The following is a 25,896-nucleotide window of genomic DNA, read 5'->3' as shown; positions in this document are numbered from 1 at the left end:
TGTGGTGCAGACAAAAGAACACACAGACATATCAATGAAATGGAAGGCACAGTCCAGAAACAGACCCTGGTGTAAGAAGTGATAAGTAATAAAGCAGGCACCACAAACAAACCCAGGTGGAAGGGTGTGGGGAAGAGAATTTATCTAACAAACGGTACTGGAGCCACCAGTTAGCTATTTGGAAGAAAATCCATTGTGATCCTTACAGGGCATACATACACCAAAATAAATCTCACGTGGATTAAAATCTAGAAGCATTAAAACAAAAAACCTAGAAAAAGCCAAGGTAAATATTTCTGATTCCAGGATGGGGAATATTTTAAAGCAGTGATGGAAATTACAATGAAAACGATCAACAGAGTAACACGATAAAAATTAAACTTTATAAAAATAAAAAATATATCAACAAAAATAAACTGAAAAAGTCAGCAACAAACATGACAGGGTTAACATTGTTAGAAACAGTACAAACAAATACATCAAGGAGAACACAGAACGATTAGTTTACAAATAAAAATTTCTCAGCTTCACTAGTGATTAAAAAAATTACCTTATCAAATTATAAAAATTAGTAATACTCAAGGATGACAAAAATGTAAGTTGAGCACTTTGATTCACTAGGAAAAGTGTTAACGGACAGATTTTTCAAGGCAAGTTGATGATATGCACAATAATCTTCCATTTTTATAGTCTTTGACCCAGTGGTTCCTTTTCAAAAATCTATGGAAATAGGGGCTGGCCCCGTGGCCGAGTGGTTAAGTTCGCGCGCTCCGCTGCAGGCGGCCCAGTGTTTCGGCGGTTCGAATCCTGGGCGCAGACATGGCACTGCTCGTCAGACCACGCTGAGGCAGCGTCCCACATGCCACAACTAGAGGAACCCACAACGAAGAATACACAACTATGTACCGGGGGGCTTTGGGGAGAAAAAGGAAAAAATAAAATCTTTAAAAAAAAAAAAAAAAAAAAAAAAAAAAATCTATGGAAATATTTGTACACGTAGACCCAAGATTTCTGCCCAGTTTTATTCAAGAATATTGTTTATAATATCCTGATACTTAAAACAAATGTCCAATATTAAGGAAATGGTCACAAAAGTACCATAAACCCATAAGAAAAAATATAATGGAAACAAAAATTATATTTATGAAGTATCTGTAATAACATGGAAAGTATTTAATGTTAGCTTTAAAAGTAAAATATAAAGCTTTATACAAAAAGTATGATAATTATTCAAAGATAAAAATGCACAGAAAAGACTGGAAGAAAATGTGTCAAAACATTAACAGTGGTTGCCGGTGGGGGTAGTAATATGGCTAGTTTGTCTTTTGACACTTTATTCTAAATTTTCTACAATGACCACGTATTACTAATACACCTTGATAACTAGAATACAGAACACTAAAAATAGAATTTTAAAGAATAAATAAGCATATCATGCTCAATTATATATACGCAGACATATAAATACATATAATTTATTTATATTTCCATGACTAATTTATTGCTGAGCAACTAACGTCTTTATACACACATTCAATTTAGTAATTCAAAGAAATAACTGGGGTTTTGTAGCTCTGGCCTATTAACGTTTTATTTGTCTTAAGAGATCACTATTGAAGAACACCTAGAAGCTATTTCACTTTCGGGCTTAGTTGGTTACCAAAGATTGTCCCTTTCTGGAAATGCAGACCACACACAGCTCCTGTTGCGTGAAGGACAAGGACTTGGCACAGGAGTCGATCCTCAGTACACCAGAACACCTCGGCTCGCCGAGGACCTCAGACAGTGACAGAGGAGGCCGGACAAAATGGTGCTGGGAATATGTGGAGAGGGAAGTTGGACTGTGAAGGGAGAACACAGACCGCCAGAACCCACTGAATGCAGGGATTGGAAAGAAAATAAAAATGACACAAAATTAAAACAGTAACTATAGAACTGAAAAAGGAAAGGAAAAGAATCCTGACTCCGAATAACAAGGAGGTTATTTAACAGAGAAGAGCAGAACAAGGGGGCAGATGACGCATCCAACTGGCTACTATGGCTACTAGTTTCCCATCCTGCAGTCCTGCCAATAAAGTAACATTCGAGAAAACGCCAGCACTTGTTACAAACAATATGTGAGGAAATATTTGTTTTCTTAATATTTAACCAACAGGTTTGGCTATGTTTTTTTGCTTTGAAAAATAAAAAAGGCTTAGGCATATACACAAAAACACACCACACACATTTCATCCTATTTTAAGCGTCAAATGTGTTTGAAACAGAACTTGAGAGTTGATTTAGGTGTTGCAAATAAACTTGGGACCGTTACACTGATGAGCACTAAATCCAACGTTCTACGGAAAATAGGAGGAGTGTCTGCCCCAAACCTACTTCTCGATTCTGTACACACACAGCCCCAGAACGTCAGGAGCGTTTGCAGGATGGACCTTCAAAGGCCCGCAGGTCTGCTCTGCGTGCTTCAGCATCTGACCACTGTGGGGACAGTGCTTCCCGAGACGACGCCACACCCAGGTCAGGGCCCAAAGGCACAGCCTGGTGTTGCTTCTGAGCTGCTCACACTCGGGAGAAGCTTGACAATTTTTGATACGTCTGCATCCCACCTGTACTATTATTTATGTAATATTTTCTTCAAATCAACTTGCTTCTTTAAACACTGAAATACCTACTTTGGGCTTGTCCTAAACAGTAGAGAAATCAGCAGTTTAACGTCTACTTCTATTTTGAATACACATTAAAATAAATGCTTAAATACTTGAATAAAAGTGTGTCTCTACACCATCTAAAACATGGTACATGCTACAAGCGGTAAGGTGTACCACCCTTTAGAAAATACAATCCAATCTCAATTTCGCTAACAAAGTAAATCTTGAAATTGTCCATAAATGTTTAAATTCCAAGCTTTTGTTCCCAAGGCAAGTATAAAAAGTTCACATTTAAAAATTTTTAATCACTAAAACTCTAAAGTGCTTGGTTTATTGTACAAATATTATATACTACAAAAAATTAAACTTGTAAGAAAAATAACCTGTAAATGACAATAAGATACATATTTTTCCCCCATAGGACTTCCTTAAAGGAAGTCAGTCCATAAAATCTTTGATCATGCCACCACTTGATAATTTATCATCTGTTTTCTTATCATATAGTTTGCATACTTACATAATTCTTATGTAATCTAACTTCCAAATACATACATTTTATCTCTCACAGATATACTTATTACTCCGCTTTTTCTTTCATAATCCTTTCCCTTCCTTGTACTTCTTGTTTCATAAAGCAAGTGCTTAATAAATGCTTGCTGAACTGAACAAAATTAATAGAAACCAAATCTTAGGGCCACAATAATTTGTGTATTTGTATCAAGCATAAAGAGATCTTTATTTTAAGTTCTGTATTTCCTTAAAAGCACTTTGTCAAACATTTTATATATTTTGGGAAATATACAATTATTAGAAAATAAAGCTACATGTCATACTAACTTTTCTTATATATACTCCAGAACCTCAAACACACACAGCATGGGACACCTTAAAGAATATAACCTAAAGATTTTGAAATTTGATAAATTAGCCTCGAAAAAACTGTACAAAGTATTTATTTCAATAAAAAAGTATGTTTTTCAAAGACATAGGTACTTTATTGTTACTCCCACCCCACAAGACTCACATGAAAAAAAAACACATAAAACAGAAAAAAAGGAAAAAATCAAATGAAAGGAAGAAAAGAAAAACTGGTTCACAGCTTTTGATCTACTTCTGGACTCTCTTTCTGGTTTTTGAACCTTAAAGAGAAAACAAAGAAATTTAAATCACTAATTATTAATTTACAAAAGCAAAAGAAGAACAGAAATATAAGTATTTCCATGTATTATTATTAATATTAAAAATCTAATTGATTATGATGATTTGTGGAGATGAAATTCATACACAAAGACATAACTGTTAGTACCCTGAAAATCTTAGGAAATTCTGTCAATTTTTTACGATGTCAAAAAATATGCTAACAAAGACTCCCAGTCTTACATTACATCAGCACTCTCGCACTGGTCAAACAGACCCGATTTACACTGGTACTGAAATCTCTCTCCCTCTAATTTTTAGTGTACAATTTAAAGCGTTAACTCCTAATGTAAACTACAGCAGCAAGATAAGTATTCATCCCTTGGGGGAAGTGACGAGGTTATGCATATTATGAAAAGCAAGAAATTTTAATCTAAATGTGTCACTTTTTAAAGCCTGTTACCTATAGTCTGTAGGCTGGAGAGCACTGGGCTATTCCAAAACGCAGTGTTTTCCACTAGGAGTTAAACAGATCCCAACTGAGCAGCCTTCCAGAAAAGCATCACATCTGATATTGGTCTATCTTATGACAGTTCCTATCCAACTACTCCTGAGTCGGAATAAATCAGTGATTCTTTCTTGGGGGCATGGGAGTTCCGCTTCACCAAGGAGATTCCATTCCCAACCACCATCCCCAACTCCACCTCCACCTCCACCTCGAGCACAGCAGAGTCAGGTGGACACAATGAAGACTGATCACGACTGCCTAGCGCTGGCAAAGGAAGTGTGCCTTCCCAGTGCCTCACGCTTCCGTCTGCCAGGAATGAGCAACGGTACCAGTGTGAGGGGCAGCACGGAGCCCCTAACTAATCAATGAAGGCACGAAACAACAGAGATCAATACTTCTTGTCTGAAATGTACAAAACATTCTTAGAATCTAGGACAAAATATCTACCACATACCTAATAATAAACAGTTTCTAAAGGTTTTCTGATTACAGGTTTATTTAGTTCCTTAATTGGAAGATCTGTTTAAAAATTAGTTTTTTATTTTTCCAAGTTCAATTCAATTGCCATACACTTCAATTAAAGCAAACTTCAAACTTATATGAATATCTTTTTTCTTCTGCCATTCATGATCCACGGCCTATGTATACTATGGTTGGCATGCATTATGCATACTATGGTTGGTTTAAACTTCTGAGTTTTTTCTTCAATTTGTGTGATATAGCCTTCTTGTAAAAATATCCCATGATAGATTTTCAGGTTTTTATTTTAAGAATTTCAAAATTAATTTTGCAGAGAAAACTGAGAATATTGTGATCGTCTGAGACTGGCATAATGGAATATCACATAACCAAGGTCAATAATCAAAATTAGAGCACCTTTCCCTTTCGATAAATCTTGAATCTACAGTCACATTACGAAGGACACTAAAGTTAACAATTTAGGTATATTCAAGTAGCATTATTCTCATTAACATCCTAATTTGACATTTTACTCTTAAATACCATTGCTGCTTATCCCATCCAATCTAGAGTTAAAGCTTCTCACTGCAACTAAAAATGTTATCACCCCCGGAATTTATTATATAATCGGTATTAGGCAACTCTGAGACTTTGCTGGATGTATCAACTCAATATTTTCCCTAATAATCAATTCTGATTGTTGTAGAAAAAAATCTATTTCTCTTCTCATCTCTTCAAAAAATATACTCATTTTCATAATATACTATTATTGGTAAAAGGTCCAATCATAAGACTAATATTTAAAATTTAATACTTGAAAAATAAAATATACACGTTTGGGATATTCTTCTGTGATTTTATACTGCAGAAGGAAAAAAGACAAGTGGGAAATTTCTCGGTAGGTTGCCCTTAAAAAAATCTCTTTCTTGGGGCTGGCCCAGTGGCACAGCTGTTAAGTGCACACATTCCACTTTGGTGGCCCTGGCTTCACCAGTTCGGATCCCGGGTGCAAACCAACACACTGATTACCAATGCCATGTTGTGGCAGGCATCCCACATATAAAATAGAGGAAGGTGAGCACGGATGTTAGCTCAAGGCCAATCTTCCTCAGCAAAAAGCAGAGGATCGGGGGTGGATGTTAGCTCAGGACTAATCTTCCTCAAAAACAAAACAAAACAAAAACAAAAACCTCTTTCTTGACTAGACCATAGATATTCAAGAGCTAAAGATAAATCATGTTTTCTTCAAAGAATCCTCAAGAATGGTACAAAATCCAAGGTACTTCAAAAATAACACCAACAGGAGTAGGCTGTTGAGTACTGCCCATTTTATGAACAGAAGGGACAAAGTACACTAGCCATAAATATCATGGCTACGTTAACTAATTTTTAGTACAATTCTGAAATATTGGCATGGTTTTGAAGTGCCAGAATATGCATGGTTTTTTAAGGCTTATCATTTTGTGGGGGAAAAAATTACTTGCAGCAAACAACCAAATTTTCTCAATTGGTAAAAATTACGCCTTGCATAAAAATAAAAGGATTAGAGGTCTCTGTTCTTCTTGAAAACCACCCCGTCACCCCCTCTCTTTCTTTGAGAAAACCTACACAATACACATTTTGAAAGCTTTCAGAATGTGTTCTTACACAATAGACCCCCAACTAGTCAAAATGAGTTTAGGTGTATCAAGAAAATTATACACGTTTTTAAAATGGTCTAAATAGATATTAAAGGAAAGTTGCTCCCATTTTGCTAGGCACAGCATTCTGAAAGATCACACAGTGAGAAAAATCTCTCACCATATTGTAAACCATAAATTGTGTTTGAAAATAAAATTGTTAATGAAGAAACTGACATTTCTAAAGCTGCTGTTAGAGGTAACCATTATTGAAACACGTTCATGACACAAAATCTTAAAGCTCTAAAACACAGAATTCACTGAATTATACTATATATTTCTTTAAAAAAAAATCAATATAATAATGTACCTTCTCCTTCAAGTTATTTTCAACTGATGAACACAAGTACATACATTTTCATGAACCTTTGTTTTTGTTTTTTCTTTTTTTGCTAGAAGCAATAACATTTTACCATCTCAGGTAATCATGTACTATTTCTCCCATTTTTGAATATTTAGATAGTAAAATAGCTTAACTGGACTCCTGCTTTAGGGAAGAAGTGAATTACAGCAGAAAATCAACAGTGTGAAGTAAAGCGATTCGGCGTTTGCATGACTAAGGCAGACTGTGATTGTTCTTTCACTTTTTTTATGTAAAAACAATCGGGATTGTTCTCCTTAAATTAGCAATGAAGCCTGTTCTCTTGCCATTACAAAAACATAGACTAATATATTTTCTCACAGTAAAAACCATCAGTATAAGGACCTCAAATTAAAATTTTAGGTAAAAAAACATTTCTCATAATTATAGTGGAATTTAAAATCATTTATGTATCAACACAAATACCTCTGCTGCTCATTAAGGAAAGTTCATGTAACAAATGGCCTCCGAGCAGGCAAGAGAGGCGTGAGTGGTCGCCACGCCCAGCTGTGAATTTGCTGTGGTCTGAATGGGGATTGAGCTTACTCAAACAGTGCGGGACCTTTCCTAAACTAACACCGCTGGTTTTAAAATTTAAGGGATTTTTCTTTTAAGTAAGCATATTACTCTATAAATGCTCCTTAATTTTGCTCCCACTCACTGTCACAGCTGCTGCTGCTAGCCTCTGGCTCAGACATGCCTCCATGTACTGCTCCTCGGGACTCCTCACTTCCTAATAACAAAATGAACAAGACAGGAGAGGAGGACAAAAAGAGAAAAGAGGAGGGAATGGAAGACGGCAGCCGCAAAGAGAGAGGAACTACTTCAAACCCGGTAGCCTCCAGAACGAAGCGACACACTCCCTCTGCAAATGACCCAAGTATTCTCTTGGGTAAATTCAGATAAACCTAGGGATGTCCTATCCATAACATATAATGAAGAAAATGGTAAAAAAATCAGGACAAAGATGATTCTCCTTGAAAGGGAAATTTTCGATTTCCACAAACACGCACCAGTGCCACTTGTCAAAGGGTAGGTAAAATATATCATTGGTCTGACTCAATAGGGCACTTACGCTTCAATGAAATTTTTACCAAAAATAAGCCTTTCCTATTAGAAATCAAGAAATATTTCAGGACTGACAAAATAATAAATAACCAAAGGCAGACAAAGAGAGATTATCTAAAAAAAAAAAAAAAAAAAAGGAAAAAATGGTATTATGGTATTATAGCCAGCAGTGCATCTTTCTTCATAGAGTCAAGTAAATCATCTCTCATGAAATCTGGAACACATTCTTCGTCCTTCCGAGCCACCCCCAGGTGAGCCTACATACCACGGACTGGCGTTTACTAACCACACCCCAGTTCAACCTCGTTCCGCCCTTTGCAGAGCTGCCTTTGCTAATGTCAGTTAGGGACCTACTCCGTACTGGAAGCGCCTGCAGCACCATGTACGAGCCATCTAAGAAGTGACTGTATTCCTTGCTTTTTGCTTTAAGGGCTTTGAAAAGTGCTGATTCGAGGCTTTAATTCCTTGGTCCCACCTCGTTGAGAGATAAGAAGAGTTGGCAGACTTTGTGGGGAATGATCAGGCAGCTACAGTAAGCCGCGTACTCACCGCCTGACTCCTGACGTTCACTACCATGCCCAGAGTATAGACACGCATATGTGGATCAGCGTGCAGAAATGGAAAGACACTGGCCTGGGAGTTAAGAGTGCTGGTCTCTACATCTAACCCTTCACAACGGCTCTGTTATTTAAACACTGAGTGTCTTGGGCTCCATATCTGCAAAATGAGAGTAGCTCCCAACTTCCTGATTATTGTGAACAGTAAATAACACAATGTGTGTACAAAAGACTATGATACAAACTACACAAATATAAGATCATCTTATATGATATTCTATTATAACATAAAAATGTTATGACCCAAGTTTTAACTCCTTATCTAGTGGAAGGAGATGAAATTTGCATTTATATATGGAAGAAGTTAATAAGCAAGACTGTTCAACTTACGAGTTTGCGTGGCCTCCTCTGTCTGTGTATTTGAGCATTCCATATCTTCAACAGTAGATTCTGTGCTGCCCTCAATTTCCTTCTTTCTCTTCTTACATTTAAAAGATAAAAAAAAAGAGAGAGAGAGAGAGATGTGCTCTGACGGTCAAATGAGTAAATATACAATCGTACCATCTATTAGTATATATATGAATCTATACATGTGTGAGTTTGTCAAAACATACAGAAAGACTATACAGAACTTCAGGGTAGTGGTAATTTAAGGGAAGGGGTGAGGGATGGAAGAAAATGCGATTAAGAGGACCTTCAACTATACAGTTGGTCTGGACGGTGGGTATGTTGGCTACATCCACCTCTAACTTTTTATGCTTCATATAGTTAGTTCATCAACGAAAGCCATGTTGTAACCATCAGGACTGATTACATAGAAACTCTCTTTTAAAAACATATGTTTTACAAATTTGATATCACCACTCAGGCCAATGATACTTACTCTTCCATCTTACAATGTGTGTGTGGGAGGGTGTAAATCTATTTGATAAATGGGAAAATATATGCCTTGTCCCACACATTGTGTCAGTGGTTATACTCTATAAATTGGTAGTAACATTCTATTCATGAATCAATAATGGCAAACTTCTAACAAATGTTTTCTTTTGGTATATTTTTTATTAAAAGTTTAAGAGGGCCATAAATCTTGCTGTAAAGGAAGAGTCTGAAAAGGACCTAGCTCTACTAAAATCTCAAAAACAGGCTGGATTTTCCCCATCCTCTCAGGTCTTTCCTATTTTCTATTTACTTTTCTAGTGAGTGTCACTTAGGAGTTAATGTTGACATTCTGTCACCATCCATTCTTCCCAAGTGGTCATTTGATTTCTTTTTATTACTTTCTATCACTACAGCATTTTCTAACTGGTTAGGTCCTGTGTAAACTCTTTAAATTACTTAACATCTCTGTATGCAGGCATAACTACAGAAGGACATTAGTAATAAATTTAAAAATTTGTATTTTTCATATAACTGTATCCCACGTAGTCTCAAATTTAAATGTGTTAACAACCAAATTATAACTCAAAGCTTCTCTAGGTTGCCTAAAATAAGTCGGTATCATTTAGAAAATCATCTGATACTTCTCAAATTTCTGATTCACAATGCAACAGAACGTCCTTGTTTATATTTTCTAACCATTAGCATTAAGTTAAACTTCATCTAGAATTTTCCCTGCTTCAGGCCATTCTGTGTACAGCTATAAAAGCACATAATACCTGCTGAGAGCACACTGTTCTTTGTGCTAATGACAACCATGGGTTCTGTTCCAGAGAGAACTACATGGAAAAGCTCAGCTCTATTCAAACCACAGTAACTTAAAGCCTCCAAATGGTCAGAACTGTTATTTTCTATGTATTACAATTAATCCCACTGTTTCAAAATATTCTTAAGGTGACTGTGGAAAGACTAGAACTCAGAGATACCCACCATGTTCCTAAAGAAAATGCTGCACATATACAAAAATAACAACTTGACTAAACCTTAAGAACTTTAAAAGGCAATCATTTAGCAGATTTGTATATGGAGGTATTGCTTCTCAAAAATAGCTGTAAGAGTATCTGTAACTTCATATAACTGATGAGAGAAGGGGAGAGTGCCTTACATCTTTCTTTTCCAAAGTGTTGCTTCATGATTACCATCTAAACCCTGCTGGGCTGAACAGATTGGTTCGATAATTACATACAATAACTGCAGTGGGCAGGTAACCCTCAGCTGGCACAGGGCAGCTCCCCTGTGAGAACTTCCATATGCAAACTGCACTGATGGAGTGCATTAGGTACATCTTTCCTGCCGGTGCACAGGCCTGATTAACGCCAGCCAAGACTCCAAGGTTAGCATGTCAGCAGATTTGTGATGCATTAGGCAGGAATAAACACAGACACTTTTGTTCATTCGGACCAAAATTAAGGAGGAATATTTCAGCACTATATTGCTTTCCATACAGGAGAGAATGCATTTTCCAGTTTCAGGAGGGCAGGTTTTTAAATGCTCATCATAAAGGGAGCCTTCCAATACATTCTACCCAAGAACCTAGTGCATTCATCTTGTTTTCAAGCTTATTTAATAAAAAGGAGCTTTCTTAATCTCCATGCAGGTAAATTACATAGGAATGAAAATCAGACAGTATTCAACCAACAAAAGAAACACCTGTGTTTTAAGCAGTACACATTAGGTAAAGCACTGAATTTCATTAATCCACACTTCAGCTGGGTATCTCCCGCCCAACTTTTCTGACAATGTATGTAGTCTGGGTAGAAAGGGCCAATGATCTACAGACTAAGACCAATTTAAAAAAAACAAACCCTGCAAGTTTAATAGTATCTAAGTATGTTACTCATTTTATAAAACAATGAGTAACATTCCAAACAATTTGCTGCCAGCTTCTTTCTCCTGATTATCTCTAAATGCTTCATTTTTTTATCTGTCAATATCTTAGGCTTCAGATAGTGCATATTTTGGTTCTCTCTGAACTGAAAACGGCTTTGCAAAGTGACTATGCTAATCTCTGAGTCTGTCATATTCCATACCAGGTCTCACAGGTGCCTTTATTTGCATTTATAAATGAAACCAAAACATTGTATGACACACAACAGTAACTTATAAAATAAATTTAGGATAGAGTTTTCTTTTAATTCAACACAGCTAAAATAGCTTCAAAAAATTAGGTTTATTTCAAAGGGCATTAGTGCATATATTACATATCGTATTTTTGAAGTGTTCAGATATGTTAGGCTAAAATTTAGTTAGCAGCTTCTCACTTCTAATTTAGAAACAGAAAGACAAATCAGCTAGATACGCTTGGACTGCTAACTTACTAGCAGTATAAACACTGATTGGAGACCAGTTATAGACTTACAACTGTTTTAAAGGAAGAGAGAATAAAAATCTTCAGAGGCAAAAACCAAAGACCAATTTTTTGCTTCCCAGGCCAAACATCAAAAGATCACCTCTAGAAGCTTTCAAGAGCCTCTCAGAAGAGCCACTCAGATTCACAGTTACATCAAAGGAGATGAGTACCCAGGGACTGTTGTTGGTTTTTTCCTCTTTTTTACTAAAGTCATAAATGTTTATTATGAAAACTTAGAATACATAGCTTACAATTTTTTAATGTTTGGTACTGCATATGAGTCAAAGAACCAAGAAGTCTAAACACAAACACGTGACTGTACTAATCAGTTAGTCTTATTTTATTTATCTGATTAAGGCCACCTGAAATCACCATGCAGCTCTATACAATTTACAAACTATTATTAACTTCCTTAATGGTAATCAAAAATAGAACATTTGTTACTCAACAGTAACTAAAAAACAAAGATAGACTATATCTTCTACGAAGGTAAAGCGAACACATGTTACACCACAATATTTACAAAACCAGTGTATTTAGTTATTCACTATATAGACAGGAAAAACTGAGGCTGAGGACAGAAGAAAGCTAAGGGAATTTGCTCAGCGTTTCTCAGCAGGTGACAGTGAAAGACTAGAACTGAGAGCTCTGTGTCCTCCTATGTGACCTGTTGGGAGGGGCACCAGGTCCCAGCTCTTGTGCTTTCGTTTGAACCTACCCCTTCCTAAGGAGTGACAGTGTACATACACGTGCACTTAGTGCAGCTTATTCCACGCTCTTCTCAACTTCTCTCCTACTTCTCTCCTTCTTTCTGCTCCCTGAGGGCGAGGAGTACGGTTTCCCTCATTTGTCAAACCCTCACTGAGCTTAGCATGGTATTTTACACATAAATATCTATGGATCTGCACCTGTTGAGCAACTATGTGACTATTATTGTAATAATAAAGAGATAACTTCATATTTTACCCAAGCCTCTCAAAAACTGTGCAATATTTAAATGGACACAAAGTAACTACAGATATGTTTTGAGGAAAAGGTCAGACATAATTGGAAGGAGAAGAAATGAAAAGATGGGAAGTGGGTTAGGAAATGAATAAGTAACTTAAAAAGAGGGGCAGATGAATTTGAAGAATAATCTAAAAGTACTCTGCTAGAATGCAGTAAAGTGACTATTTTAAATGACTTTCAGTGACAAAGGCTGTAATAAGAATAATGAATACTGCAATTTCCTTCCACAATAACACGGCCCTCCATCTTCACAGAGGTGAAGAGCACCACACATGTTTACTAAGCAGCCACTGTGTGCCTGGCACTGTTACAGGCTTCACTCTCTAGTTGAAAACCAGACACTAAATAGATTAAAGCAAGAGAGTAATTTTAGCTTTTATAAAAACATTAAACACACACAAGTTGAATTTCTAAAACTGTTTGTATTTATATAAGCCCTATAAGGAACCACTTCAGAGTTCTGTATATGAGTATTCCTAAGTAAGTGCCCAATGTAATCGCACGTACACGGAACTCCTTCCTGAAGTGCCAGTCCACAGTTAAACATCACACATGCATGATGACCTCATGGTCAAATTTTTACTTTATTTGTTGTTGCTGTTGTTTAATTGTTTGTTTAAATTTCTATTTCTCTCCTGTCAACACTTTTAGTTATCTACTCTGAAATAAAGAAGGGAAGTACAACTCAAGTAATTTTCTAATTATTAACAGGTCTGGGGGAAAGAGTTTAGCAAAAGAAAATGTTTAAATACATGACTAACGAAAGTTTGGAATATCTATATTCTTCACCAGGTCAAGCTATCCCAATCTTATACCATGAAGAATGAAGAATTTACTGTAATTATCTGAAAATGGTACATCAGAAATTACTGCTAATTCATGAATGTAGCAAAAAACACTGATGTATTTGTAGACTCTATCAGAAAAAATAAATAAATGAAAAAAATTTCATCTAGTTGGCAGTCAGAATCGATACTGGGCAATACATTGTTTAACAAAAGCATTGCTTTAGCAAAGTAAGCATAATTTGTCTACTCGCTTATTCGGAGCGTCAGTGTGTCTCTTCCGAAGCTGGGCCGACTGAAGCACGAGAGGAGGAGCTGCCTTGGACCCCTACTGTCACTCATCCTCCCAGAAAAACCACTCAGTTAATGAGCCGAGAAACACCTTGAACCTTGATCACATGGTCTACAGGAGGACGACATGCAGGAGAACTTACGCGCATCAAATTTTCACATAATAATGGCAATCACAGCCTGGAAAGATCTCCCAATAGCACTTCTGAAAACGGTAAATCCAGCTTCAAACTCGTCGGCAACAATGGCCTTTCATGATTCTAACATCACTCATATCACAAGGACCACGAAACTTCCAACATGATCAAACATGTAGTCACTTAACAACTGAAAGATGTTTCCAGAATTCAGTAAACTAAGGTCTGGAAGACTAATCTGTCGCTGTATTCTCCTCTACATTGGAATTAGTATGACACCGCTTCATTCATATATTCCATGGCCTACACCATTAATGTCAAAAACGTTAGCAAAGTTAAGGTGTTTCAAGGGCAATTTATGGAGAGAGGCAAATGGGTAGGTAGCTATGCTTTAATTGTCTTTAATATTTTATGCCTAAAATCCCTAGGAGATCTTTAAGTGCTCTGAGCTCCTCTGAGAAACAAAGCTTATCTAAATGCATAATAATAATAACGAATGGTTGCATAGCCCTGGACAAGTCACCTAACCTCTTTTAAATTTTAGTTTCATCGTTTGTAAGCAGACGTATCTCACAGCAGTGCTGTAAAGTATACATAAAATAATATAAAAGCACTGACAGAATATAAAGTCAGTACTACATAAACGCTCAATGATAACCTAAAATTGAAAGAGGCGATATCCTATTACCAGTACCACACACCATAAAGACCCCAGGGGAATTCTCAAAATAAGAATTAAAAGTACAAGACTGTGAAGCTAAAATACTGCAAACTAAAGAGGCCAATATTTATAAAGATAAATATTTCAATTTAAACCAAACCCTGTATTGAGTACTAGCGGGGAATTCAATCATCTCAAGCCATACATGAAGAAGTTTCTTACAAAGTAAATCAGGCCACACTAGAGCTCCTATTAAGAACAGACTGCCTGACCTCACCCAATAAGTCTACGTCCACAGAATACCCAACTCCCGAATGCACAAGTAGAAAATGGCAGACGGAGAATTCTTTGGCACCCAGAAGTCCTCTGCTTTATGCTAATTACCTATTATCCTTTAGTATCAATCAACAGCCTCAGGGAAAAAAGTTAACTTCAAACTCATTAATTTGATTTACATGTTTTTAATATGAGTTAGTTATGGAGCTGCATTTTGGAGTCTGTATTTCACAATAATTACTATCTCGCCTTTTGTTGCAAAATCAACTTTTACCAATTCCCAATTATTTACTATTCAAAACAATCTATTTAACACACACACACCCCAAGCAAAACGTAAGACCATCTTCACTCACATCTGCCTAATATACGCTACTTCATAAACTGAACTTTTAAGGATGAGATCTTAGTTCAAAAGAAGGCGTTAACTGATTCAAATTAAAACATTCCACATGCTATTTTCTTGTCATCAAGAATCCAGAAAGACTTGAGAAAACTTAGTCAGTGAAAATAACGGCATTAACAATATTGCAGTTAACATCTACTGATCACTTGTTACGGGTCTAGCACAGTTCTAAGCACTTTATATACCTCATTTAATCCTCACAACAATCTTATGAGCAAGACAGACAACATTATTATTTCCATAGAAAGAAAGCTTTAAAAAAATTCATCCCTTATTAAAAAGAAATTCACACAAACAGTTAACAAAATTCCTACAAATCTGGCATTATATCAAAGAAAAATGGAATCTTGGTCTAATACCATCCTCTAGATCTAAGTTTTGAACATATCTCATAAGCATGTCCTTTTGTTACATCAACTAATAAATTCTCCTGCACACCATTCAAGGCATGTACATGGTACCAAATTTCCGTCTCTCTCTCCTATAGCAAAGATCAAAGCACAGCATATGTGAGTCACTGCTCACATATAAAAACTGGTCATATGGTTGATAACTGCTATTATTTAAAGTCTTTCAAACTTGAATGCCCTACGTCTGCTTTGTCTTCTACATAGAAGCTAGAATTCAAATACTCAAATTTTGGTTTGCAGTGATTCTCAACTATGTCTGCACAATGCAATTAGCTAGGAAACTTGTAAAAAACCCTGAGGCCCAAGGTCACCTTCATAGCTTTTGACTTCATTTAATGAAAACTAAAATAAACTAACAGGCATTCCAATTTCGGCTGAGGAAACTATTAAAATTAGTCAATTGACAAAAAATATAAATAGATAATAAAGATTGCCAAGATCTAAGAAAAGTCACAGAACCAAAAAAGACACTGTACCAAAAAAGTTAATAAAAAAATTATCATAATTACTATTCTCAAAGAGACTTAAGAGGTTATCACATCAATAAAATAAGAATAAGCTGACAGGTAAAGAAAATAACCAGTTTCCTTAAAATATGACTGAAAAACAGAACAGATGAAACTAGTAAGCTAGAAGAAGCCCATAGATCCACCCAGTATAGTGTTAACACAGGAAAAAATTTGGTAGAAGAGCTAAGAGATGTGAAGAAAAGAAGCTGGATTCTGAAGGTCCCAGATTCACATAGTAGGAGTTTCCGAGGGAGAGAACAGAGATGGATGGAAAGGAAATACTCAAATACATTAAGAGGATAAATTTTTTGAGAGTCAAAGATGGGCATTAAGTCTTTAGATGAAAAGGTTCCATATAAAGTACAGAGAAGGATCAACAAGGTTTAAAAAAAAACAAAAAAGGGGCGGAGCCCATGCCCTAGTGGTTAAGTACAGTGCAGTCCACTTCAGCTGCCCAGGTTCAGTTCCCAAGCACAGATCTCCACCACCCATCAGTGGCCATGCTGTGGCAGCATCCCATATACAAAACAGAAGAAGACTGGCTCTGCGGCGCGGGGGAAGGCTCCAGGGCCCCGCATCTCCCCAGCAGGGAAAGCCTCTGCTCGCCATTAGGAGGGAGGCCATGCCCAGAATCCAGGACAAAGGGAAGCTCCAGTGGGAGGATCCCCTGGGGCGGCTCAGGCCGCAAGCTGCGGCTGGGCTCACAGGCTCCTGCACACGGGTCGGTGCAGGGGGTGCCCGGACTTCCCGTGGACACGCTTGGAGACTGGGTGGAGCTCCAACACCCAGCTCTGTGGCCCGGGGGGTTGCTCCAGGGTCCTGCACCCCCCCAGCAGGGAGGGCCTCTGCTCGCCATTGGCAGGGAGGCCCCGCCCAGCATTCAGAGCAACAGGAAGCTCCCCAGAGCAGAATTCCCCACAGGGCAGCAGCTTACAAGCCACCGCCAGGCCCACAGACTGTGGCCGTGTCCCAGAGGAGGCAAGGGGCTCCCAGAGATCCCATGAGAGTGAAGTGGGGCAGAGTAGAGCTCCGGTGAAATGGCTACGTAGCCCAGGGAGGATCTCCAGGTTCTTACAGCAGCCTCAGCAAAAGCCCCTGCACAGCACTAGTGGAGAGGTCCCGACTGGCAATTGCAAGGCGGGAAGGCCCTGGGGCAAAAGCAGCACAGGTGAGCTAACGAGAGACTGCAGAAGATACCCATAGCTCTGCTGGGACCTATAGTGGACAAGCGTGATCTGGTGGGCTCTATTAGGGACAAATCGGAGATTATAGGTGATCCTGCTCCTGGCTGATGGGAAAGCCCACAACACTGCTGCAGACCACAAGGAGGGAGCGCGTCTAGGTGGGCTGCAGCAGTAGGCACCAGCAGCCTGAGGCCCCCTTCCGACTGCCCCCACAACCAACGAGGGACCCCACAGGACCACTGTGACTACGAGGAGGGGTCCAGGCCCAGTCAGTAACAGCTGACAGGGTTCCTGGTTGGGGCAGTCTAAACAGCTGCCACCCCCATACACCAGACGCAACAAATGGAAGCAGCGACTAAACTCTATCTCTATGAGGAGGCACAAATCCACACTATCAAGCAGTATGAAAAATATATTAAATCTCCAGAACAGAAGGAAAATGATAAGCACCCAGAAAACAATCCCAAAGACAATGAAATCTATAACCTAAATGACGATGATTTCAAAACTGCCATTTTGAAAAAACTCAACGATCTAAAAGAGAGTTAAGATAGACAACTCAATGAGTTCAGGAGCTACGTCACAAAAGAGCTTGACACTATAAAGAAGAACCAATTAGAAATACTGGACATGAAGAACACAATGGAGGAGATTAAGAAAAATCTGGACTCTCTGAACAGTAGGGTTGATAATATGGAGGACAGAATTAGCAATTTGGAGGATAGGAATATAGAAATGCTGCAGGCAGAGGAGGAGAGAGAATTAAGACTAAAAAGAAATGAAGAAACTCTCCAAGAATTATCCGACTCAATTAGGAGATGCAACATGAGGATTATAGGTATACCAGAGGGAGAAGAGAAGGAGAAGGGGGCAGAAGGCCCGTTCAAAGAAATAATAGCTGAGAACTTTCCAAACTTGGGAAGAGAGATAGAACTTCACATCACAGAAGCCAATAGATCTCCAAACTTTATTAACGCAAGAAGACCAACCCCAAGACATATAGCAGTGAAACTAGCAAAAGTCAACGACAAAGAGAAAATACTAAGGGCAGCCAGGCAGAAGAAAATAACTTACAAAGGAAACCCCATAAGGCTATCAGCAGATTTCTCAGGAGAGACGTTACAGGCTAGAAGAGATTGGAATGAAATATTCAAAACTCTGAAGGACAAAAATCTGCAGCCAAGAATACTCCACCCAGTGAAAATATCCTTCAACTACAATGGAGAAATAAAAACTTTCTCAGATAAACAAAAGTTAAGGGAGTTCATCACCACAAAACCTCCTCTTCAAGAATTGCTCAGGAAGAAACTCATTCCTGAAAAATCAAAAAAAGGAAAGGGGTTACAAAATCCAGAACAAAGGAGATAAGCAGAAGGACAATAACACAAAGTAACAGCTCTCCATCAGGACAAAATGCAAAAGAACCGGAAAACAAGTGATAAAATTGCAACAGTAGGCCCCCACATTTCAATAATCACACTAAATGTGAATGGATTGAACTCTCCAATCAAAAGACACAGAGTGGCAGGATGGATCAAAGAACAAGATCCAACAATATGCTGCCTCCAGGAAACACACCTCAGCCCCAAAGACAAACACAGACTCACGGTGAAGGGATGGAAGACAGTACTCCAAGCCAATAATGAACAAAAGCAAGCAGGTGTTGCCATACTTATATCAGACAAAGTAGACTTCAAAGCAAAACAGACAAAGAAAGACAAAGAGGGGCAGTATATAATGATAAAAGGGATGCTCCACCAAGATGACATAACAGTTATAAATATATACGCACCCAACACAGGAGCACCACAATTCGTAAAGAAACTATTAACAAAACTAAAAGGAGACATCAACAGCAATACAATAATAGTAGGGGACCTCAACACCCCATCAACACCAATGGACAGATCATCCAGACAGAAAATCAACAAGGAAATTACAGAATTAAATGAAAAATTAGATCAGATGGACCTAACAGATATATATAGGACACTTCATCCAAAAACAGCAGGTTACACATTCTTCTCAAGCGCGCATGGAACATTCTCAAGGACAGACCATATCTTGGGAAACAAAGCAAGCATCAGTAAGTTCAAGAGGGTTGAAATAATATCAAGCATCTTTTCTGATCACAATGCTATGAAACTAGAAGTCAACTACAAGAATAAAGCTGGGAAAGGGCCAAAAGTGTGGAGACTAAACAACATGCTACTGAACAAACAATGGATTATTGAAGAAATTAAAGAAGAAATCAAATATTATCAGGAGACAAATGAAAATGAAAACACACCGTACCAAATTATTTGGGATGCAGCAGAGGCAGTCCTAAGAGGGAAATTCATTGCAATACAGGCTCACCTCAATAAGCAAGAAAAATCTTACATAAACAACCTCAAACGACACCTAATGGAATTAGAAAAAGAAGAACAAACAAAGCCCAAAGTCAGCAGAAGGAGGGAAATAATAAGAATTAGAGCAGAAATAAATGATATTGAAACAAAAAAGACAGTAGAAAGGATCAATGAAACAAAGAGTTGGTTCTTGGAAAAAATTAACAAAATCGACAAACCCTTAGCCAGACTCACTAAAAAAAAAGAAAGAGAGAAGTCTCAAATAAATAAAATTAGAAAGGAGAGAGGAGAAATCACAACAGATACCGAAGAAATACAAAGGATCGTAAGAGAATACTATGAAAAACTATATGCCAACAAATTGAACAACCTAGAAGAAATGGATAAATTCCTAGCCTCATACAACCTACCCAAACTGAATCAGAAAGAAATAGAGAATCTGAATAGACCAATCAGAAGTAAAGAAATAGAAACAATAATAAAAAACCTCCCCAAAAATAAGAGTCCAGGACCAGACAGCTTCTCTGGAGAATTCTACCAAACATTCAAAGAAGATTTAATACCTATCCTTCTCAAACTGTTCCAGAAAATAGAGGAAGATGGAGCACTCCCTAATACATTCTATGAAGCCAACATCACCCTGATCCCCAAACCTGAGAAAGGCAACACAAAGAAGGAAAACTACAGGCCAATATCACCGATGAACATAGATGCAAAAATCCTCAACAAAATTTTGGCAAACCAAATACAGCAATATATCAAAAAGATTATACACCATGATCAAGTGGGATTTATACCAGGGACACAGGGATGGTTCAACATCCGCAAGTCAATCAACGTGATTCACTACATTAACAATATGAGAACAAAAACCACATGATCTTCTCAATAGATGCAGAGAAAGCATTCGACAAGATCCAACATCCATTTATGATAAAAACCCTCAATAAAACAGGTATAGAAGGAAAGTACCTCAACATAATAAAGGCCATATATGACAAACCCACAGTCAACATCATACTCAACGGACAAAAACTGAAACCCATCCCTCTCAGAACAGGAAGAAGACAAGGGTGTCCACTTTCACCACTCTTATTCAACACAGTACTGGAGGTGTTGGCCAGAGCTATTCAGCAGGAAAAAGAAATAAAAGGAATCCAAATAGGCAACGAAGAAGTAAAACTCTCGCTCTTTGCAGACGACATGATCTTATATATAGAAAACCCCAAAGAATCCATAGAAAAACTATTAGAAACAATCAACAACTACAGCAAAGTTGCAGGGTATAAAATCAACATACACAAATCAGTAGCATTTCTATATGCTAACAATGAACTAACAGAAAAAGATATCAAGGACTCAATCCCATTCACGATCGCAACAAAAAGAATAAAATACCTTGAGATAAATTTAACCAAGGAAGTGAAAGATCTATACAACGAAAACTACAAGACCTTCTTGAAAGAAATCGACAACGACATAAAGAGATGGAAAGACATTCCATGCACATGGATTGGAAGAATAAACATAGTTAAAATGTCCATACTACCTAAAGCAATCTAAAGATTAAATGCTATCCCAATCAGAATTCCAATGTCATTCTTTACAGAAATTGAACAAAGAATCCAAAAATTCATATCGGGCAACAAAAGACCCCGAATTGCTAAAGCAATCCTGAGAAAGAAGAACAAAGCTGGAAGCATCACAATCCCTGACTTCAAAACATACTACAAAGCCACAGTAATCAAAACAGCATGGTACTGGTACAAAAACAGATACACAGATCAATGGAACAGAATTGAAAGCCCAGAAATAAAACCACACATCTATGGACAACTAATCTTTGACAAAGGAGCTGAGGGCCTACAATGGAGGAAAGAAAGTCTCTTCAACAAATGGTGCTGGGAAAACTGGACAGCCACATGTAAAAGAACGAAAATCAACCATTCTTTTTCACCATTCACAAAAATAAACTCAAAATGGATCAAAGACCTAAAGATCAGGCCTGAAACAATAAGTCTTCTAGAAGAGAATATCGGCAGCACACTCTTTGACATCAGCTTCAAAAGAATCTTTTCGGACACCATAACGCCTCACATGAGGGAAACAATAGAAAGAATAAACAAATGGGACTTCATCAGGCTAAAGAGCTTCTTCAAGGCAAGGGAAAACTGGATTGAAACAAAAAAACACCCCACTAATTGGGAAAAAACATTCACAAGTTATTTATCCGACAAAGGGTTAATCTCCATAATATACAAAGAACTCACACGACTCAACAATAAAAAATCAAATAACCCAATTACAAAATGGGCAGGGGACATGAACAGACATTTCTCCAAAGAAGATATACAGATGGCCAATAGACACATGAAAAGATGCTCATCATCACTAATCATCAGGGAAATGCAAATCAAAACTACACTAAGATATCACCTTACACCTGTTAGAATGGCAAAAATATCCAAAACCAAGAGTGACAAACATTGGAGAGGCTGTGGAGAAAAGGGAACCCTCATACACTGTTGGTGGGAATGCAAACTGGTGCAGCCACTATGGAAAACAGTATGGAGATTCCTCAAAAAGTTAAGAATAGAAATACCTTATGACCCAGCCATCCCATTACTGGGTATACATCCTAAGAACATGAAATCAGCAATTCCAGAAGTTCCACGCACCCCTATCTTCATTGCAGCATTATTCACAATAGCTAAGTCATGGAACCAACCTAAGTGCCCAGCAACTGACGACTGGATAAAGAAGTTGTGGTACATATATACAATGGAATACTACTCAGCCATAAAAAAGGACAAAGTCGTCTCATTCACAACAACATGGACAGACCTTGAGAGTATTATGTTGAGTGAAATAAGCCAGACAGAGAAAGATGAACTCTGTATGACTCCACTCATAGGTGGCAGTTAACATATGGACAAAGAGAACTGATCGGTGGTTGCCAGGGGAAAGGGGGATGGAGGGAGGGCACTAGGGGTGAAGTGGTGTACCTACAACATGACTAATAATAAGGTACAACTGTAATTTCACAAGGATGTTAACTTTTATAACCTTAATAAAACAAACAAACAAACAAACAAACAAAAATTTAGAGAGAAAAAGCTACTTGAAAAAATCCAGCCAAATAAGATGAGATTCAAAACAATGAACTCAACAATGGGGGACTAAAGGAAAAGATTTGTCAGTAAACACTGAATCCTCTTCAATATAGAACTATGGCTACACTATCATTACAAAACAGAACAAAAGGTATCAACCTCAACAATCTAAATGTACATACTTAAAATATGGTTTCTCTCGACTACTCTATCACGCTAAAAAAGCTAGATAGATTTCCCCCAAATTCAGAGGGTATATTTGGGGTAATGTGACTTAAACTATAGACTACATGTTATGAATTAAATACTGCATGAAGTGCAATCGCCTCAAAGAGATAGGAATCCATCCACCAGGGCAGCCGTAGGCCACTGACTTGCAGTGGGAAGTCTTTGCTCTTGTTCAACTCTTTGAACCACATTCCAGGCTAAGTGCTAGCAGGGATTTATTTAACAATGGTTAATAATTTTTCAGAGAAACTCTAGAAAAGCCAACTAGCACAATATAACTTGGAAAACCAAAAAACTTGGGAGGTGGAAAGAACGGTAACGCGCACATCATTCATGGGGAACAACATATATTGTTATATATATGGTCTGAAAAAGAAAATAAAATGCAAACCGCAGGGCCACAGTCTAGACCTACACAAAGACTCTCCAGGGATGAGCCCCAAGAGAGTCTAATAAACAGCCCTTTTTGCTGGCTTGGGCAAGCAACTTAATGAAAACCCTACAAGAAAACAGCTAATGGAGGCATTAATGTCCTTTTAACTTCCTTCCTTCCAGTAAATTAAGCTGTTCTTAACCCAGATGGGACAGGGAGGAATTCTTTAAGGATGGAACTACATGTTATTGATCTTTGTGGCCCCAGGGACCAAGCCTAGACCAGGTACATAAATTAGACCTTATACATAATTGTTGAATGTTGATTTAAGAGTACACCCTGAATCCAATAACTGTTGGAACCACAGTGCCAGATTCCAAAGACACTCATCAACAGTGAACATCTTTGGCTGTGTACTTCTCGAGGGGAGATTGATAATTCGACTCTTTGGTTTTTTTTTTCTTTTCCTGCTTTATCTCCCCAAATCCCCCCGGTACATAGTTGTACATCTTAGCTGCAGGTCCTTCTAGTTGTGGCATATGGGATGCCACCTCAACACGGCCTGACGAGTGATGCCATGTCCGCGCCCAGAATCCGAACCCTGGGCCACCGCAGCGGAGCGTGCGAACTTAACCACTCGGCCACGGGGCCGGCCCCTCGACTCTTTCTTCTTCAGCTTTATGTCAGCCCAAGATTCTGTACTTTAAATAAAACTCTTAGGGTCCTGAGGATGAAAACGCTTCCAAGTGGATAAATTCATATTTCACTCTAGTTTCCAAATACACTGTAACATAATCAAGCATGGCTGTAAAAAAAGTGGACAGAAAAACCTTGCTTCATTCCATTGTTGATCAATTCTTATAGGTTTTACCATAATGGATATCTCTTAGGAACAGAAAGAGAAATCTATATTGAATTGTTTAAACTACCCCTTTCCAAAAGAGATTTGAGACTGACAAATACAAACAACATCTATTTTAACTTATTTTTTTCCTAAACTCATTGTGGCAATCATTTCACGATATATGTAAGTCAAATCATTATGCTGTACAACTTAAATATATACAGTGCTGTATGTCAATTATGTTTCAATAAAACTGGAAAAAATAAAAAAAATAAGGCATTAGCAAAGATTTTTATAAATAAATCATCTATTGAGTTGGAGGAAGTGGTGTATAATGAAAAGAGAGTTAAAAAACTTCAGTTCAAATGCTCGAATTTGTACAATTCATGTAATGATATCTAAGGTCCTTTGCAATTCTAAAAATGGATTTGTAAGACAGGAATGGGTTCCAAAACAAAAACTACAGTTAAATATGGATTATCTGAATAATAAATCTGAAAAAAACCAAATTATAACAAAGAGAAAAAGGAGGGAGCAAATATGCTAATTATAAGGATTAACATAGTTTCTATGATTAAGCATCATATTTAGCTCTGAGCTTCCTGGTAACCAGAGCAAAAAAAGACATCTTGATTATATACCCCTTGCTAAAAAAGAAATGGAATACTAACTTCTCAGAAGAGAATGCTTTTCCTTATAGGGAGCCCCCAACTTTCCAGTCAGTGGAGCTCTGCTTTTATCTGTTTTAGATATGGGGTATCTACAATTTATTTGAAGAAAATGTTCTGGGGCTTAAAAAAGAAAAAAAGAGAATCTTAAAAGAAAAAGAAAGAAACTGGTCTGGTTCAACTCTTTCACTTTATAAACAAAAAGACAAAAGGCCAACAAAATTAATAACTCATCTACAGTTACATGGCTACCAAGCAGCTTCATGATCTTACCTAATCTTAACTTTTAATTTCCTTTTAATACAAAACATAGTGCTGTGTCAGCCACAAGGACCAAAAAAAAGCAGTAAACTAATAAAGGAAACCTCCTAATAGTTCAACTTGGTATTCATTTCCCCCTCTAAACGAAGCTTTACACATAGGGAATGATCCAACAGGAAATTTCCACTTCTGAACTACCCAAGGACACAGGAGAATTACAAAGTCACAGATGCCAGCTCTGCAGCAGACTGACCTATTCAGCTGTAAAGTCAGCCAACCTGCAGAAACCAAATTTCCTCCAGCACAAAGGTCCAAATCGTGAATTGCAAAGGAAGGGGAATGGCAGTGGACAAGTTCTCACTGTAACAGAGATCTTTACTTCTCAGTCACAAAATTCTAGAGAAAAACACTACAGAAGCTCGCTATAAATATTGATGTAAAGAAATCTGTCCTGAGCAAGAAGATGCAGGCTGAACGTTTATATATGCATGCAGACTGAAGTTTACTACCCCCCTGTAAAATTCCACTCAGGCTTCCATTCATCCTCTCCATTTCAAAGCTGGATGTGGCTTTCAGCACGCTTGTTGACCACAAAAATGGAGCAGATGCAATTAAGACAAAACTTGCGAAAGAAAAAAATGTATATGTAGATGCATGTGTATAATTTCAGATTCTGTGATGAAATTACAAA

General features: G+C 37.6%; 1 protein-coding gene across 8 annotated transcripts in view; it reads right to left on the bottom strand.

Moving 5' to 3' along the window:
• Nucleotides 1–3,618: 3,618 nt before the first annotated feature.
• VRK1 (VRK serine/threonine kinase 1) overlaps nt 3,619–25,896 on the bottom strand; it is an 84,348-nt gene continuing 62,070 nt past the window's right edge. For 2 of the 8 annotated variants that reach the window (XM_023628357.2, XM_070250337.1), the window contains exons 12-14: nt 8,805–8,892; nt 7,451–7,522; nt 3,619–3,784 (exon numbers count right to left, since the gene is read on the bottom strand). In XM_023628357.2, the coding sequence (XP_023484125.2) occupies nt 3,753–3,784; nt 7,451–7,522; nt 8,805–8,892 (192 nt within the window). In that variant the 3' untranslated portion in view covers nt 3,619–3,752. Of the gene's footprint in view, nt 3,785–7,450; nt 7,523–8,804; nt 8,896–25,896 lie in introns of all 8 variants that reach the window. The other 6 variants (XM_023628356.2, XM_070250336.1, XM_023628359.2 and 3 more) reach the window with 3 other exon arrangements.

The sequence above is a fragment of the Equus caballus genome, chromosome 24, assembly GCF_041296265.1.
Source record: "Equus caballus isolate H_3958 breed thoroughbred chromosome 24, TB-T2T, whole genome shotgun sequence".
Taxonomy (NCBI): domain Eukaryota; kingdom Metazoa; phylum Chordata; class Mammalia; order Perissodactyla; family Equidae; genus Equus; species Equus caballus.
This window is presented reverse-complemented; position numbering and strand designations above follow the sequence as displayed.